The sequence below is a fragment of the Dermacentor albipictus genome, chromosome 5 (assembly GCF_038994185.2).
Source record: "Dermacentor albipictus isolate Rhodes 1998 colony chromosome 5, USDA_Dalb.pri_finalv2, whole genome shotgun sequence".
Classification (NCBI taxonomy): domain Eukaryota; kingdom Metazoa; phylum Arthropoda; class Arachnida; order Ixodida; family Ixodidae; genus Dermacentor; species Dermacentor albipictus.
In genome coordinates, this window is record NC_091825.1 from 95,258,842 (window position 1) to 95,276,998 (window position 18,157).

The following is an 18,157-nucleotide window of genomic DNA, read 5'->3' on the forward strand; positions in this document are numbered from 1 at the left end:
CGAAAATGATCCGAAAGGACATATGATGACTGGAAATAAATTTCGGTCATGGCAGGCACGTATCAACGCCGTGCACACGCTAACGCGCGTTTCAAGGATGACAGCCAGTGCCCGTAATTCCCGGACGTCACAGAGACGGAAACGACTCACTTACTTTCAAAAGTTTTTTTGAGAGCAGAAGACAGATCCCCCGTTTCGGCGAATGCTTGAAATAACAAATAGAGCCATGGAAATTGAACTGCATGGTGCACGCCGAAGTATTCAAACGTGTTCAAACGCGAAACAAAACAAAACTTAACAAACAATGCCACAATGAAGAAAGAAACACCATACGGCTTGCTTATTTTTTCTGGCCTAAACTAATCGACGCACATAAATTTACTTTCCCTGTCATTGGCTGGAGCGAGAGCCTATACGCGCAGTGCGCGCCGATGGACGCGCCACTGGTGGCGGCCTTGTGCAGAACACACGGGAGAGGAGCCAGCCGCGCGCCGTAGTTTGTTGTGTCGTTGATAGTGCTTCTCTGTCTTATTCACGTTTTCAGAGGAAAATAGGCAACACCTTTCGCATGTGTGCGGTGGCCAAAGCTTCAAGGAATGTCGAAGAAGAATTGTTGCAGGGTGGGGGCCTCAAGTACCGGCGAAAACGTGCCGGCGATACGGTTCTAATCATTCCTCGCAAAGCCTCATCAGCGGGAGCAACGTAGCAAAAATGGATCGTCGCTTAGGCGGGAAATTTCTTCTTCTCATCCTTTCCCTTGTCTCGTCGGTGTTTTTTTCACTCGATCATAGTTAGACGTGTGAGCAACGAAGTTCGTCTGCAGTGCAGCGTGCGCTTTAAAGGCATTTCGCTAAAGTTCGTAATGCCGTTTGCCGCTTATATTGTTTTCCGCTTCTTTACCGCGTTGCGCTTGCTAGGCAGCACAACTGCACGAGCGCATTGTGTTGCATGTTAAAGCTACTGAAGTTTGCAAGAACTGAAATTGTTGGTTTTATGTGGCACGGTAAATCCTCGCACTAGCTGTCGCGCACTTCATGTCTTCACATCTATTTTATGCGTGGCTTCGCGCATGTTTAACTGTTGCTAGTTGCTCCATGAATGCCTCTTGTTGATTCTTTTGAGCTGCGAGGTTCTCACCCTGCCTCGTTTGTAAAGGGTATAAATCACGCTGCGTCTTATCGGAATGATACCAAGGAAGTGCTTCATTCCCAGCTTTATTTTTTTCTCCCGGGGGCATCTTAGATATTGTATTTTTTCTCGGATATGTGTTTAGAAAATAGGTAGTTCAGGGCCAGAATAGCTAATAGTTGCTGCATATGGTATTTTTGTTCCATTTTTCGCTGAAAAGTTCGCGTCACGTTTGGGAAGTCATCACACTTCGATGCTGCCTGAGCAGACTTAACACGTCGAGCGATTTGTTTGTTTCACAACGTAGTCCCTCTTGCAGCTGAATTTTGTACTCAACTGAATTCTTTATTATTATGCTTACGCTGCAGAGGTCTAGACTCGGCCTTGCCGCCAGCACTCATATACTTTGTCTGGCGCTGCTCTGCCTTTAATTATATCATGTGGCACCTGTGTCTAGTAATATAAAAAAGTACTGAAAAGTTAGTCAGACTTTAGCTTTGTACGTTTCCAAGCAACTCACCTGGGGAATTTAAAGTTGTAAAAACTGCAGCGGGAACGGCAGTTCATCGGCGTATACAGCAGAATTGCATCGCCGGTACAGCACTAACACGTGCTTTTATTAGCCCGTGCGTTTGGTAACTTCGTTGATTAGTGTACGCGTTTCCATCAATAAATTTTCAATTACTCTTCTTGAGGCGACTTCGACTGCACTTATTCGGCGATGTCACATGTATTCATCGGCAGAAAAATCACAACGGCATATGCAGACATCGCACGGTGTGGATTTGTTTTATATGAGTCAGCACTAACGACGGGTGCTGATTATTGAGGTACAAAAGCAGTATTACGGCAAGGGTAGAATTAAAAAAAAACACTCGAGAAATCGCATTACTCAACAAAATTTATCGGCTAGTTAACATGAGCTCCACTTCATGTAAATTGGGTTCATGGCTTTTGGCTGTGGGACGCACCTGGCACGTATGTGGACCATGTTGTCCCAAACACCGGTAACATCGTGTTCATACCCGTTCCCACAGAGGTCAGCGTCTTCCATACAGCTGTCACCGCAGAAGCAGCAGACTGGCACCCGAACAAAGGAAAAATCGCAGCCGCGAACTTCAGCCATCCTTGCTGCAAAGGGTTGCCGTCTGCTACTGCTCCCGCGCGTATTGTTGGAAGCGCCCGCTAGGTGGCTATCAGTGGAGCCTCTATAGGCGGTGCACGAGGCATATTAGCAACCAACTTCGGCGGGTACAAAACCGGGCGCTTTCTGTAATCTTGCCTGTGCGTTACGTTTTGAACACTGCGGGAAAGCAGACTTTATAAAATGGCGACAACAAAGTCATGTAATGGTCATATCCGTTAGCAACGTCTTTTGTTCATTCGTTTCTTTTTGTGCTTGAATTAAGGAGGCCGCAAAGTTTAAGCAATGGTGTAACAGGCAGGCACCGCGAAACACGTCGCAGATACGTTATTCGGCATCGCTTCCTGCTTACACGTGGTCGCTAAGTATACCAGCGTAGACAACAACAGCATGGCTAACGAAACGCATCACCTGCAAACGCGCTGCCTATTAGTGCCTGCTCATTAGAACTCGTTAGGTTGCCAAGCGCGCGAAGATATTATTAGCGGCGTGGGCTAACTTCACCCCCTCCCACTACTGCCCCTTCGATCGGCGCTGATGCCAGAAAACCAGGAACGAGGCAGCTGATGCTTTGGCGTTTTTGTTTTCTCTGTGCCCTAGTCAAACACTAAGGGCCAGACAATGAAATCTTCCTTACCTCAGTAAGGAAGCCTTCATTGCAGTGAGGCTACCTTATGTCACTCTGAAAGGTTCCTTACTGAGGCGCCCTCGGTGAAGGCTTCCTTGGTGCTTCCTTGGTACTTCCTCAGCATAAGAAGCCAAACAATGAAATCTTCCTTACCTCACTAAGGAAGCCTTCATTGGGGTGAGGCTACCTTATGTCACTCTGAAAGCTTCCTTACTGAGGGGCCCTCGGTGAAGGCTTCCTTGGTGCTTCCTCAGCATAAGGTAGCTCCAAAGCTACCTTCATGCGTCCTTACGCCGCTCCTGGCCCTGAACGAGCGCTTCACCTCACTGCTTAACCACATGGCATTCGCTTGCGCATGCGCACTGTCGCCCACCTGCGGAGAAGAGCGAGCACGGTACGTCTTGCCAGGCATGTTCGTTTCAGTCACGCGTGCGGCATGCAAGCATTGCTAGGCGTTGCTAGGCGTTGCAAGACGCCGGCGTGCCAGCGTTGCTGGAGCACATCAAGTTTTGCACTGTAATGCGCAACTTTTTTTTAACTTTAGTAAACGAAACTAGAAGAAAGCGTCCACGCTTCTCTATATTAGCTATTCAATTTAAAGATTGTGCGACGATACAACATTTTTTAATAGAATAATGGTGTTCGCGGAAAGATTTGAAGAGATAATCTCGAACCCAGGCACGCGGCAACCGCTCCTTAGGTGAGGACGGGTGAAGGGAGCTTTCAGAGTACGCTTGCTTCCTCCATCGGTCCTTCGCTGTAAGGAGGCCTCACGTAAGGTTAGGAAGCGCTCGAAGGAAAGGAACTAGGGGTGTGCGAATATTCGGAATTTCGAATACGAATCGAATATTTTCCATATTCGAAGCGTATTCGATTCGAGAAATGCATGTTCGGAAATTCACGAATATCCGAGGACGGCCGAATAACGGTGGAAACGGCGAATATTCGGATAGACTGCGAATAATTGAGCAATTAACCAATTGTATGCTTGCTCCGCATTCTCCTAAGAACATGTTTATTAACTGAGAACTTCGCATGATCCGCTCATTATCTGTATGCTCTGTTTCAGTCTATCTGCTTCAGGCATTTGAGACATCATCAGTTTCGGTTTCTTTTTCACCAAGCTTTATAATTCCAATTATTTTTGGAATGCCCCATTGCCTTGAAGGTTGCAAAGGAAACTCAGGGTTTGCTAACATTGATTCAAAATGTAACAAGGCTCTTTGTGCGGAGTGGAAATTTGATGAAGTGGCCAGCCTAGGCATGTTTCTTGATCCGCGCTTTATGGCCACAGTTCATCAGGCATCTGGTCAGATGATCTGGCTGAAAAACCTTGTGACAAGGGAGCTCCAGGAAGCCGTCGTGGAACACCATGGGGACACCGCCGTGCCAGCGTCGACTTCGTGTCCACTGGTGGCATCGAGTGTATGGAATGCTTTTGACGATCTAGTGATGAATAAAGAGAAGACACATTTGGCATCTGCCCCTGAGAGGGAAGTTACAGACTACGCGCAAAAGCCTCTTCTGGAAAGGGGCATGAATCCTTGTGAGTGGTGGCAGTCCATTGGCCGCTTCAGGTACCCGCTTTTAAGTGCACTCGCCCGGAAGTACTTGGCGATCCCTCCCACTTCAGTTCCTAGTGAAAGAGTCTTTTCTACCGGTAGAAATGTGACAGTGCATAGAGAGCGTTTACTTTCTGGCCATATTGAGCAGTTAATTTTCCTTCACGACAATCTGTAACAAGCGTTTTACCTGACTGAGGGCATTACCTGAGTCCGTTATCTATAATTGAGTACCTCTTTAATTTGAAGCAACCTTGTAAAATGCAATGTTATTTTTAAAAGGGTAATAAAGCTATTGTTACCTCTCTTGCAATTTTTTCATACTACACATGTATTCGATATTCGATTCGATATTCGAAGAGAGTTCTTCGTCTTATTCGTATTCGATTCGTAATCGAAAATTTCAATATTCGCACACCCCTAAAAGGAACGTTTTATTGTTTGGGCCAAGCTACCTTCATGCGTCCTTACGCCGCTCCTGGCCCTGAACGAGCACTTCGCCTCACTGCTTAACCACGTGACGTTTGCTTGCGCGTGCGCGCTGTCGCCCACCTTCGGAGAAGCGCGAGCACGGTACGTTTTGCCAGGCACGTTCGTTTCAGTCACGCGTGCGGCATGGAAGCGTTGCTAGGCGTTGCACGACGCCGGCGTGCCAGCGTTGCTGGAGCACATCAAGTTTCGCACTGTAATGCACTGCTTCTTTAGATTTAGTAAACAAAACTAAAAAATAGCGTCCACGCTTCTCTATATTAGCTCATCAACTTAGAGATTGTGCGACGATACAACCTTTTTTATTGAATAGGGGTGTTCTGGTGTTCGCCTAAAGCTTTTAAGAGATAATCTCGAACCCAGGCATGGCGGCAACCCAAGGAGGATACATAAAGCGCATCGTACGCATTGCCCTCCCTCGAGATCGGCACAGCGAAGCATCACGTTTCGGAGTGTTCCCGAGTGGTGCGGTAGGCCGTCGACAGCTGGCTGTGCCAGTCTGCTTCGATCCTCGGGACAACAAAAACCCACGGACTCCTTACGTGAGGACGGGTGAAGGGAGCTTTCAGAGTATGCTTGCTTCCTCCATCGGTCCTTCGCTGTAAGGAGGCCTCACGTAAGGTTAGGAAGCGCTCGAAGGAAAGGAACGTTTCATTGTTTGGGCCTAAAAGTGCCTCTGCTGTTATTTTGCGTACGGTGAGAGAAAGTTTGGCAGTGCGAAACCGTAACTTGGGCCTCAAACAAATGCAGCTTTCTCACTAGCTAGACTATAGTCGTGTCCGGCGTCTACTCCGCTCACGCGTCTACAGGGACAACTCCCAGGCCTCCAACGGGTTAGAAGGAATGAGAGGAGGAAGTGGCGGAGATCGGAAGTGGTGGAGGTCGCAAGGGACGTTATTCTGCAAACTGCTGAATACCGCCATATGTTGTCTTCTTTTCTTTTGTCTCTCTTTCATTTCAGACAATCAGGAAAGACACTTCATAGCATTTTTAGCCAATCAGAGTAGGCAAGTTGGCAAATTCATATGCGACGAAATGGCCACTACCACGCTGCGCCGTTATTTCTCGACATAGTGTATCTCATTCTAGTACACTCTATCGGTCTCGGCGCTGGCGCCAGGGCCGACGGAGCTGTGATCAACCGTAGTCTTCCCGCACGGGAGGCGACTTGCGGAATTGTTGGCAGTAGACGTTGTTTCTCAGTGAGTAGAGTTAATTGCCACTACCTGCATTGCAATGTAGCGCGATTATTTGCTGTGGTAACCGAGGGCAATGCAACAATAGATTGCGGTGTTCGGCGGGAAACTGCTTGCTCTCACGCTTTCTTTCTGTCATCCTTTGTTGCATTCGATCTTGTTTACACAAACCGACGAAGCATGTGGCTGAAAGGCATTTCGCTTAGGATTTGAACGCCAATTGTCGTGTTGCTTTAGCTAGGGTTCACGACTGCACAAGTGGAGCATGCTGTGCGCTGAAGCCGCTGACGCTTGCAAGCACTAAATTTGTTGATATTATGCGTCCCGTTATATCATCACACCAGCTATCACGCAGCTCATGTTTTTAAATTTATTTTATGTGTCGCTTCGCGCTTGCTCAACTGTTGCTAGTTCTGTCATGTGGAACTACCTTTCTAAAAAATTCCGGAACGAGGCTTTCGGCTTGCATCGTTTGTAACGAGATTCAATAACATTGTGTTTTATCGGAATGTTTACAGGTAAGGGCTTCTTCAACAGCTTGATTCTTATCGCCGCGAGGACATCTTCGATATTGTAGTTGCTTGGAAAATACGTTAAAACAGAGCTAGCTCAGGTGGAGGATTATAGTTAGCTGCTGCAATTAGAAGGCTTTCACTCGGAGCCATTAGCAGTTTCTTGCGGCGTGCCACAAGGCAGTATTCCGGGGCCTTTTCTTTTTAATCTCTACATAAATTATATCATCATTGTAGCTCCATGCATAAAATTCGTGATTTACGCACATGATACCAATGTAATTTTGTCAGCGAAAGAAACCGACCAAGTTATTCGTCATCCGAGCCAAATTCTAGCTAAACTAGAAAAAATGGCCAGAGGAAAACTACCTAAAAATAAAATACAAGAAAAGGCCGTGTTATTTCATGCTAGAAGTAAAAGCATAACAATAAATGAAAATGTACTGCTGAAATCAACCCCAGTTGAAATCGTCCAGTGTATTAAAACATTAGGTGTTGTCGTTCACGAGACCATGTCTTGGGACGCATGTATAAACAACTTAACAGAAACACTATTGCAAGTAATTGGACTCATAAATCGAAATGCAAGTTCACTGCGACGCAATGTAATGATGTTACTCTATATTACCTTATTTTGTTTGAGACTTAATTATTGCTACTTAGTTTGGGCCTCTACGACACAAAACAATCCGTATAAATTTCATGTTCTATAAAAAAGGCTTCTCCGTACGGTGGCAAATGTCCCGATGGACTATCCCTCTGAACCTTTATTTTTCACGTATAATGTATTACCTTACCTATTAGAAAGACTTAGGATTATCTTGTGTGCAAACGATATAAACAAGCGATAAAGAATAACACTTGTTTTTTACGCCAGTTAGCAAAGTTAAAAAAAAAGACACTCTACGACATAACACGCGAACTTTTGAGAGATGGGAAGTTGACACATGTAGGACAACATATGGTTTACAAATGTTAAAAACCGGCTGCCGAGATTGTTAAAACATTGCATTGCGAACATTACTTTCAAGAAACTTCGTGATTACTTCAGTAACTAGAAAAAAGAAACACACGAAATCACTTCGCTATTCTTCCGTTTGCTTTACTTTCATTACAGTACTTGTTGTACATATTCCCGGTGGTAATCTATGCGGCAGCTGCGCTCCCTGTTTTGAGTCAAGCCTTTCTATGGAGTTATTTTTGTGAATGTAGTAACTTCTGTTTGTTCAGTTGATTGTGAATTCAAACTTTGTTAGATGTATGGTGTTCTGAAATTTGAATGTATGCGGTTCGTATTTCTAGACATTGAAACGCGAAGCCACAAAAACTTAATGCATTCTTTTCTTTTGTATGCACAAATTACAACGCTTGTGGATTTCTGTTAGATTTTGCATGATTTGCTGACCGCTACGGGAAGCGGCTAGTTCGGGGCTTGCGGTCTTGTCAGGCTGCCATTATGACAGCTTTTTCTGCAGGCCTCCAGCATCATGTAGACGCGTAATGTGAATAAACTTATTATTATTATTATTATTATTATTATTATTGTTATTATCATTAATGTTATCATCATCATCATCATCAATGGCACCGCTAATAGGCGGTGCACTACGCGTATAGTGGTTTGATATTTTCGTCTTGCTTTTCCTTTGTCTACTGTTGCTTGAGAAACGAATTTGGTGATTTGGGGGTCGCCGGCTCCCACGCAACCTGCTTTCCCATTTTCTGCATCTCACAACAACAACAAAAAAAGAAAGAAGAAAGAAACACAAACACACACACACAAGATACATACACCAAAAATACATACACAAAAATACACCAAACTTGCGACTGATTATGTCACCCAACGTTACTTTTTCGACAGTCTTGCTTTTTTTCTCCATTTGTTTTTGCTGTATGGTAGTTTGCAGCTTGTGTGTCATTAAGCCTGTCGTGGGTATGAGCCATGTTCTGAGACTGACCGCAACAACAACAAAAACAACTACAAGTACTACTACAACTATTGCTACTACAGCTACTATTATTTATTTCTACTGCCAACTACTACTACTATATAAAGCAACAGAGAACCACAGCCCCAACAACAAGAACAACAAATACCTTTAATAACAAACCGGCGCAGTAGCTTGGGGAGACACCGTCTTTTAAAATTCAACGATCCTGCCACCATGCTATTAAAATTTACTATAACTTCACGCACTAGTAGGAGTACTCAAGCGCTGTAATTATTATACAATTCCTACTAAAATTCCAACATTGCTTATTGCACATTGTTTTAGCAGAGATAAAGCATTCGTCAGAAATGCGACGTTGGTCAACAGACACCGTTTCATTAGGACATCGCATCTGATGTCGTTCTATTGCCCCCATATTCCGGCTTACTCGGGTGGCTGTGGAACCGAAGTGCCACGTTTCCATATAAACATGCATAGAAGCTTCATGGCAGTTGCTTTCGTACGAAGAAAATAATAGAGCGAAATATGGTTCCCTAAATCGCTCAGCCGTCATTGCAATTAATCATCGCCCGCACATGGACCGTCGAAGCAGACTGAGGAAGATTCGGCAGCACGTGGCGATTTCAGCATCCTTGACCGACGTGCCCTCACAGTGAGCAAAGCGCTCGGACCTTGGTCATGCCCTTGTGAGGGGAGCCGTGGCGTGAGCGCCGTGTGCAATATTTTAGTTACTGTCCTCACAAACTGTCGATGAGTGGCATTGCGTGTTTTGTGATACACAACATGTCACTTCTTTCTTCAACGTGTTGATGTCGCGGCAGGGGTGCCATTTTTTACCGGTCTGGTCCATGTGATATAGATGCTGCACATACGTATACAGTGGACTGCTGTGCGACGGGTGACCATCCTACGTACTGGACTGTGCCTATGGCACTGGTGCCCATAGAAACGCTGTTTGTGCGGTTGTGGCGTGTTCGCGATATTATCTTCTTGCCTTCTCTTTCATTTTTTATGTCTTGCCTGAGCAATGAAGTTATGATTTTGGGAAACCACCTCTGACGAAGACTTCTGTTTCATTTCCCTAGATCCAGACTTTAAAAAGTGCCGTTACCGATCATAAGGGCACCAAACTCGTACACATGTTCTGACTCCCGGGTAGTCCATGTTCAAAATCAGCCCACGTACCATCTATATTAGTATACATTTCGTTTAGTTCCTAACTATGGGCAACGCAAACGACTAGTACAAGAAAGAAAGAACCCATACTGGGCAAGCGCAGTGTAGGAAAACGGACTCTGTTCTTGTTGACCGGCCTTTCTTCTTCTTCTTTTTGGTTCTCTCTCTGTCTCTCCCTCGAGATTGCATATCTCTGATGCTCTTGTGCAAAGACCCTGTCACACGCAAACTTTCGACGACCATTAACACCAAACCTCGTTGAAATTCACGAGCAGTCGCACCACATCCTTCAGTACCGTTGTGTCCACAACGCTAGCGGGCGTAACGAACGGTCATCGGTTAAAACGCAAGAGGCGGAGACCATTCCCGCGCAAGATTTAAAAAAAATTGGCGCAAAAGATTAATTATAGAAGGAAAGCAGAGCTTATACAAAAAGGCAGAAAAAGATTGGTGTGCTCGGAGAGATGATGTGAGATTAGGAAGCTTATTTTGCAAATTAACTCATGCCCCGCGCGATATTAGGTGCCCGAACCAAGAATTTTGCTTGAATAAGTGCGCTCTCATAAGTTTTCGGCCCGCGAGCAAGTAGGTTGGCATCAAAGATTAACTGACGAGGGAAAGCTGCTTTGAAGAAAGAGCAAATACAAGAATCTACAAAACCGGATAAAATATTTTGGTTCGTAGATTGCTGTGAGGTCATTTGAATAATTAAATTTAGGGATGAAACGGTGGGTTTTATTATCGCTGCATTACTTTCCACCCCGCCATAGGAAAGGTTTAATCACGAGTGCACTTCTAATATAACGGTGATGAGAGGGCCATCACTACTAAGTAAAGACGACAACAAAAAAACAAAGGGGGGGGGGAGCATGGAGAGAGTGAGAGGAGCACAGCACATGGTTAAATCAGTAGTGGTGGCTCATCGCGTATGATTATGCTGCATTTAACGCTTTTGCGCAGGGCGCCATGTTAAAGTATTCTTGTTCATGCTATCGCGAAGGAAGATGCTGCTAATATCCTACTCCCGTATTCAGAAAACTCTCCTCAGTCTCAACAGTGTTTCCTCATTGGCCGGCTCTGGAGACCCCACCCCTCCTCTGAGTGACCTGCGTGATAACAGAGGCCTTTTCGTACCCTCCTCAGTTCTGAAGAAATATATAATTATAGGGTTTTACGTGCCAAAACCACTTTCTGATTATGAGGCACGCCGTAGTGGAGGACTCCGGAAATTTCGACCACCTGGGGTTCTTTAACGTGCACCTAAATGTAAGTACACGGGTGTTTTCGCATTTCGCCCCCATCGAAATGCGGCCGCCGTGGCCGGGATTCGATCCCGCGACCTCGTGCTCAGCAGCCTAACACCATAGCCACTGAGCAACCACGGCGGGTGGTTCTGAAGAAAGCCTAGGGCCACAAGTGCATTCCAAGTAAATTCTTATTTTCAGCTGCTACGCAATCAATCAATCAATCAATCAATCAATCAATCAATCATTCAATCAATCAATCAATCAATCAATCAATCAATCAATCAATCAATCAATCAGTCAATCAAGTCATCAGTCAAGTAACCAGTCAATCAGTAAAGTGAAATAATAAATCAATCAATCAACTATATTTTGACATCAACAGTTACACATGTCTACGGTGCAGTCTCAGTTCTCGAACATTCAGCTTGACGGGGTATTGACGTTAAGTGTGACGCCGATTTCAAAGTACTTGTCTCGTATTTATGACGTTGTAGCGCAGTAAATGTTCTCGCACTCAGTCTTTGTCTTCTTTATACAATGTAAGCAAGTTTGACGGGCAGCATGTTAACTAGGCCCAAGCTGGCGTTATCAAAATTCATGGTGTCACTATGAGATGGTGTGGAAACTTCAAGGTGGCGTCATTATACTGCCTTTCGGTATTCCTCCTCTAGCCTCCTCTAGCTGTAAGAGTGACTTCTAGGTATTCTGGAAAGATAATTTACCTATACAGCTCAGCCTGTTTTAACGCCATAATGTTAAGGGTCCTGTAGAATAATTAAAGGCTACGACCAATGCTCTGTGGAGGTCACTTCGCGAGTGCGACAACAAAACCACTGCTGCTGCGTGTGAGACTCTTTCGGGCGGCGGCGTATACAGCGGCCGCGCACGCAGGAGCCTCGAAGGAACGATTCTCACTCGTCGGGGTTCGCTTCAAGACTGAACGTTTATTTTACAAAAGACATCGCAGTGACTAGAAAAGGAAGAGAAAAGAAAAATACAAAATCCAAGTTGTCCGTTGGCCGCATCGACGCATTCGTCCTTCTCGAAATTGCCGGCCATTCGCGCCCAGCAGGCGGTCCGCCGAAAACACGGGGCACGGATCGGGTTGCGGGTCGAGGCGCCGGTCGGGACATCAGCCCCCTCGTCCGTTCGCCGGCTCCCTCTTGGTGCGTCGCCGGGCCCCCAACAACGGTTGCAAGAAACGTGCGACGGTCGCTAGCAATTCTCAACAACCTCCCCCGCAATGAGCGTCGGCTCATTCCTCCCCCACTTCAAGCGGGTAGAGGTCTTGGACCGGTGTCTCAGCAGCTTTCGGTCTGGCGGAGAAATCTCGCATGCTCGAACTCGGCCGTCCCTTCCAGGAATCGTTTCGGCAACCCGGCACAGCTCACGTGGTGGCACATGTGAACAGGGCTATATAGGCCTTGTAGGAATTTCCAAGCTCGGTATGAAATATCGGCCCTGCGAAGTCCACTCCAGTAATTTCAAATGGCTCTGATTTGCGGATACGGTCGTATGGGAGCGGTGCAAACGGCTCATCCACGTGGCGGCTGCTTTGTCCTTGACACGCAACACAACGACGAATGATTTTCTTCACGGCCTGTCTTGCTCGAAGGATCCAATATCTCTCGCGAAGTTGAGTCAGAGTGTCCCTTACTCCAGCGTGTAAAAGCCGCCTATGCTCCCAGGCCACCAATAAGCGTGTAAACAGATGCACAGCGGACAAAATGACTGGGTGCCACGTCTCTTCTTTATGCGCGCTATTCTGTAGCCTACCTCCAACTCTTAATAAGCCGTCGCTGTCGATGAATGGAGTTGGACCCGCGATGGCGGACTTACGATTAAGTGTCCCGGAAGAGATTAGCGAATGGATGTCCTTCCCAGAGGTTTCTCTTTGTGATACTTTCAGCCAGTAACACTCGGCCTGTGCTAACTCTTCCGCTGACAGGCTTCCCCTTCGCTTCTCTAACGCGTTCCGTGCGTTATGAAGAAAGCGCATAACCCATGCGGTGACACGGAGTACCCGTGTCATTGAGCTCTTGTGCTCAAGATCCATGAGAGGCATTCTGTCTACCAGCGTCACGGTGTTCAGCACGTGAACTTTCCGGAGCTCTTCGGTGCAACATTCAGCTTCAGGGGCATGTGAACGCATCGCGTCATACGTTTGAACACTTTTTAGCCACTTCGGTCCCGTCCACCAGCTCTCGATGACAACCAAAGCGGAGGGCAGCATGCCCCGTGTCAACAGATCTGCTGGATTTTCTCTCGCCGGGCAACGTTTCCAAACAGCGGGATTAGTTAGTGCTTGTATATCCTGTACCTTGTTGCTCACAACCTTGGTCGTCAACGACCTGAGCCTACTGAAAGCCGTGGCTTTGTTGTCTGCCAAATCGCCAGCATTCTCTTTCCAGGGAAGGGAAACTTGATATCGGCAGTTGTCTCTGGAGACGTTCTCACCAAATTCTCGCAAAACTTGGTTGTCTTCCACGTCGGCCTCTCCTTCGTCGACAATTCCTATGTGCTCGAGCTGCCAAAACGATTTAAGTTGATCATCAGTGTCGTTTTGGTCTTCCTCGCCGATGACAGCCACGCGCAACACTCCCACAGTGGACACGTACGTTGATGTTGATTCTGTGGTGTGCGTTGTCCCCTGCAGGGTCCAGCCAAAAATGGTCTCCACGACTACGAGACCGCTGTCCAGGCGCCTGACACCACCGGTTGTGACCTCCCAGTAGTAATCGGATCCCAGCAACAGCCCTATCTCTGCTCCATCTTGCGTACTGTCGGCGAGTTCGAGGCCTTGCTCTTCGAGGTAGTTGACGGTGGAAGCTTCAGGTGCTGGCACGATGTCGCAGCAGATTTGTGGGATCTCGAGCGCCTCAACGCGGATCTTTCTTTCGTTGTGTCGACTGCACAGCCATAACTCCACTCGGCGGCACTTCATTCCTGAAGACGGCTTGTCGTTTCCAAATGTCATTATTTTCAGGGTTTCCTCTCCCATCACACGCAGTCCCATCTTGTGTGAAACCTCTTTCTTGACAAAGGTACGCTGACTTCCACCGTCAATCATCAGCCTGACCATCGCTCGCTTCTCCCTACCCTGAACCCACGCTTGAGCCGTCTGCAGAAGGACACGGGTTCTCTTCTTGGTGCCTTCGACTTGCAGCGAAGACTGTACGATTGTCTCAGTGAGTACAGTCTTCTCTTCCGACTTTCCTGTTGCTGGTGGTCGATTCAGGTTACACAGGGCTGCAACATGCCGGCCGGAACATCTCTTACATTTAAGCCATCTTGCGGTGCGGCATTCGTATGCTCGATGACCTGCCTTGGCGCATCTAAAGCAGAGTCTTTCCCGCTGTACAATTGTCCTCTTCTGATCCGCAGTCAAATCAACTTCACAGTCGGCAGTTGAGTGGCTGCTCGCTTCGCATAATTTGCACTGTGTTTCAGTTTTCATGACGGCAGTTAAAACCGACGCGGACGCCTTCTTTTCAGGAATATCCTCAGCCTGTCGGTGTTCAGCTGTTGACGAGTTCCACATTCGGCCCTCTCTCGACTTTCTACTTCGGTCTTGAGGAAACTGAGGAAGTTTTGAAGATCATCTCCTGGCGGGACTGCAGATGTTGTCTTCTGTCTGCAGTAACCGAGGCAAAGCTCATTCGGGATGTTCTTCCGTAGGACTGTCATTAAAAGCACTCCATAAGTGTTCGACGCCACACCCAATGCCTCGAGGCTCCGAACCCCCGTCTGGATCTCATCATAAAGGGTCCGCAACCTCTCGGTGTCGAGGATGTTATGGACAGGTCGGATGTTGAGCAACCTCGACATGTGTTCTTCAATGATAACGTCGTCCTTTCCGAATCTTTCGACCAATGTCTTCACTGCAATTTCATAATTTCGGTCACTGAGTGGTAGCCTGTCGATAGCGGCTGCTGCTTTGCCGGTGAGATAGCTCGTCAAGTACTGAAACTTGTCAATTGAATGTAGAGCTGGATTCTTATGGATGGTAGACATGAACTGATTCCAGAATCTCTGCCATGAGAGCAGGTTTCCGTCGAATTTGGCGATCTCTAGCTTCGGAAGTCTTGTCGTTGTCGACGGTAGCTGAAGAGTCGTCGTAACTGCATGCTTGACGGAACCTGACTTTGCGACGTGGTCAGAGTTATTTCCTGTTTCTGATGGTGTACTTGACCTCGTTTCGCTCGCGGTTCCACCTCTCAGTGCCCTTTTTATCCTTGTTTTCAAGGTGCAAATTCTCAATCTGTACGCAGCGCACTCTGTTAATACGGTGTCGAGCTCCTGTAGGTCCTCTTTCTTTTCTATAGCGTCGTTGACTGCTTTAAGCTCTTCAGCTTGCTCAAGAAGGATGTCCAAATGTTCTTCAAGCTTACCGGTTAATGCTTCTGTCACTTGAAGTAAGGTGTTGGCCGCTGCGATGGTAGTGTCGATGGCTTGTCGCAGGGCCGCTTGCTTCCTTTGTAGTCGCTCCATGATGCAGGCGAAGTTATTCCAGATGTAGCACTCCCGGGTTTCGGCACCAGAAAATGTAGAATAATTAAAGGCTACGACCAACGCTCTGTGGAGGTCACTTCGCGAGTGCGACTACAAAACCGCTGCTGCTGCGTGAGACTCTTTCGGGCGGCGGCGTATACAGCGGCCGCGCACGCAGGAGCCTCGAAGGAACGATTCTCACTCGTCGGGGTTCGCTTCAAGACTGAACGTTTATTTTACAAAAGACATCGCAGTGACTAGAAAAGGAAGAGAAAAGAAAAATACAAAATCCAAGTTGTCCGTTGGCCGCATCGACGCATTCGTCCTTCTCGGAAGCGCCGGCCATTCGGGCCCAGCAGGCGGTCCGCCGAAAACACGGGGCACGGATCGGGTTGCGGGTCGAGGCGCCGGTCGGGACATCAGCCCAGCGGGGCGCTCCCTCGTCCGTTCGCCGGCTCCCTCTTGGTGCGTCGCCGGGCCCCCAACAACGGTTGCAAGAAACGTGCGATGGTCGCTAGCAATTCTCAACAGGTCTCGTGTCACAGAAAATCCGACGTGGGCGCCCGGCGTCGACCGGGTTATGAGAAAAAAAATCATTCCGAGCCGCACCTTCCGAACCACGCATGTAGCGTGAAGCGCAGAAACGTGATTGAACTCATTGAATTTCTCAAAGTAAAATGCGTCCGAAAAATCGTTAAGTACGACTTACAGTCAAGATTGGTGTTTGGACCAGTGCCCTTCTTCCTAGTGTTGATGTGTACATTTATTGATGCAGTTTAATAAGCTGGCCGAAGTAAGCGAAAATCTGCTTTTCAATTCCGATAATCATTACCCACTTACGGAAGAAGCCGCCAGTCATCTGCTCACGCTCGGCCGCGGCCGCCCGCGTGGTATTTGAACTTTGGCCCCCCTGCTTATCGGTGTCGTAGTCGTCGGGTCTCGCTAATTTCGACAAGTTTGCGATATTTTCCACGCGCGCTCACTCCTTTCCGCTCCTGGTTAGGCGTCTTGGAAGAATTGGTTTCGTATTGATGGTGCTTCAAAATGCGCAGGTGCGCATTTTGAATGAGCCCTTGCGCATTTGCGCACTTGCGCACTTGCGCACATGATGTGGCTACTGTCCGTTGGTCAAGCCGGTGCAGGACGAAGCCAGTCCGCACCAAGCAGCACGGCCAGACTGGAGCACATGTGCGCGAGCGGGCACTCAAGCGGTGGTCGTGCATGAAGGGAACACTGCGCATGCGCAGTACAGTAGCATCTGCTACGCTGCGTAGATACCGCGGCCGCCGCTGGGTGTCGCGACGAGCCCGCTGGCTGAGCGTATTGCGGCTCGCTGAGGACGGCCACGTGGGCGCCAAAATCGGAAATAGTGGCCGATTCGCCTTCGTGAACATCCAAAATCTACCAAAATCAAATTTGAACTGCACCCCACGGTAACATTCAGTAGCCCTAGCGCTGTGGGCACGCCCCGCTCCACCGTAGCTTTCGCAGTGCAGTTAATTAAAGAAAGAACGGAAGCACTGCTAACGCAATGTTTGGTTTCCAGTAATTCCGCATTTGGTGAACGCAATGAAATAATTTTTTTTTGCCGCCAAGTATTTCTGAATTGTCTCATATAACTTCAAATGCATTTCTCGAATTTGTTAAATGTGGTTCGGGGCCCCTTTTTATTTTATGTGGAGGGGCTTTTCTTTTTTCAGCGCAGCCTACGCATAATTTGCATAGTGAAATCGGAATTTAACGCATCTATTTTAGGCAATATTACCTTTTAAATTAACACAAATTAGGTCATAGCTTTGATTTATCTTCTTGCCCACTTTCTCTGACTTCCCTATGTACCGCAAAGCTTGTCCCAATTGAGCGCCGTATCGTGTAGCGAATCTTTTCCCGCCGATTCCATTCCTTTCTTATCTTCCACCACTTACGTCCGACTGACTTTAGTAACAAAGGATGAAACACCACTCGTGTACTTCCGAACTTCTGAGAAGGACGCAAAGAGGAGAAGAATTGTAATGAAATCGTTACAATAGGCCAGCCTAATTTCCTTCCCTCCCTATCTAGCCCGGCTGCAATATCACTTAAAATACTGTTATCATAGCGAGCTAATGGTTTCAGAGGCACGACGCTGAGCACGCGATAATTGGCCGATATCAATTCCGGTTTACTTAACATACCGTGTGTCTTAAAATGTATTTCGGGAAGGGGATGCTCTGATCCTCTAAGGGCTGGCTGATTCCAGTTCCAGTAGCATCGCAATAAGTAATCTACGTACAATAGAAATGACGCCGAGACCTCACGCTACTAAGATGGTGGAATAAAAGTAAGACCGTAGATGTTTCTAGCTTGAAGCAAACCGTGCGGTGCTACGGAGTTTAAAATTGACGCAAGCTTTCCCATACCAAGCTTATTGCAAGACGGAAGGTTCCTTCAAGAGAAAAAAAATCCAGAAAACGAGAAAAAGCTACAATAATGCTTTGACACGGAAGTTGCTGCGAGATACTTTCTGGATTATGGCGACACTGTTTACTGATCTTACGACACACCCCCAAAACAGGACGCAGCCATCTTAACCGAACACTTCGCTCTGTGTTCAGTGGGAGCTGTGCCACAGTATTGGCATGTCAGAGGC

The 18,157-nt window shown here is 47.2% G+C and overlaps 1 protein-coding gene across 1 annotated transcript; it reads right to left on the reverse strand.

The window, feature by feature from the left end:
• Nucleotides 1-9,037: 9,037 nt before the first annotated feature.
• LOC135918611 (uncharacterized) lies at nucleotides 9,038-14,865 on the reverse strand. Its single transcript, XM_065452222.1, has 3 exons — nucleotides 14,757-14,865; nucleotides 13,358-14,286; nucleotides 9,038-9,049 (listed from the first exon to the last, which is right to left on the reverse strand). Exons 1-3 carry the CDS (start codon nucleotides 14,863-14,865, stop codon nucleotides 9,038-9,040), a joined length of 1,050 nt encoding a protein of 349 aa, XP_065308294.1.
• Between the last annotated feature and the right edge of the window lie 3,292 nt (nucleotides 14,866-18,157).

Bases quoted from the DNA above. Each gene is read 5' to 3' on its own strand.
- LOC135918611 (XM_065452222.1), bottom strand. From the start codon at position 14,865: ATGTCGAGGTTGCTCAACATCCGACCTGTCCATAACATCCTCGACACC. The intron at 14,287-14,756 runs GTGTGGCGTCGA...GGCATGTTGCAG, and splicing joins TCGGAGCCTCGAGGCATTGG to CCCTGTGTAACCTGAATCGA.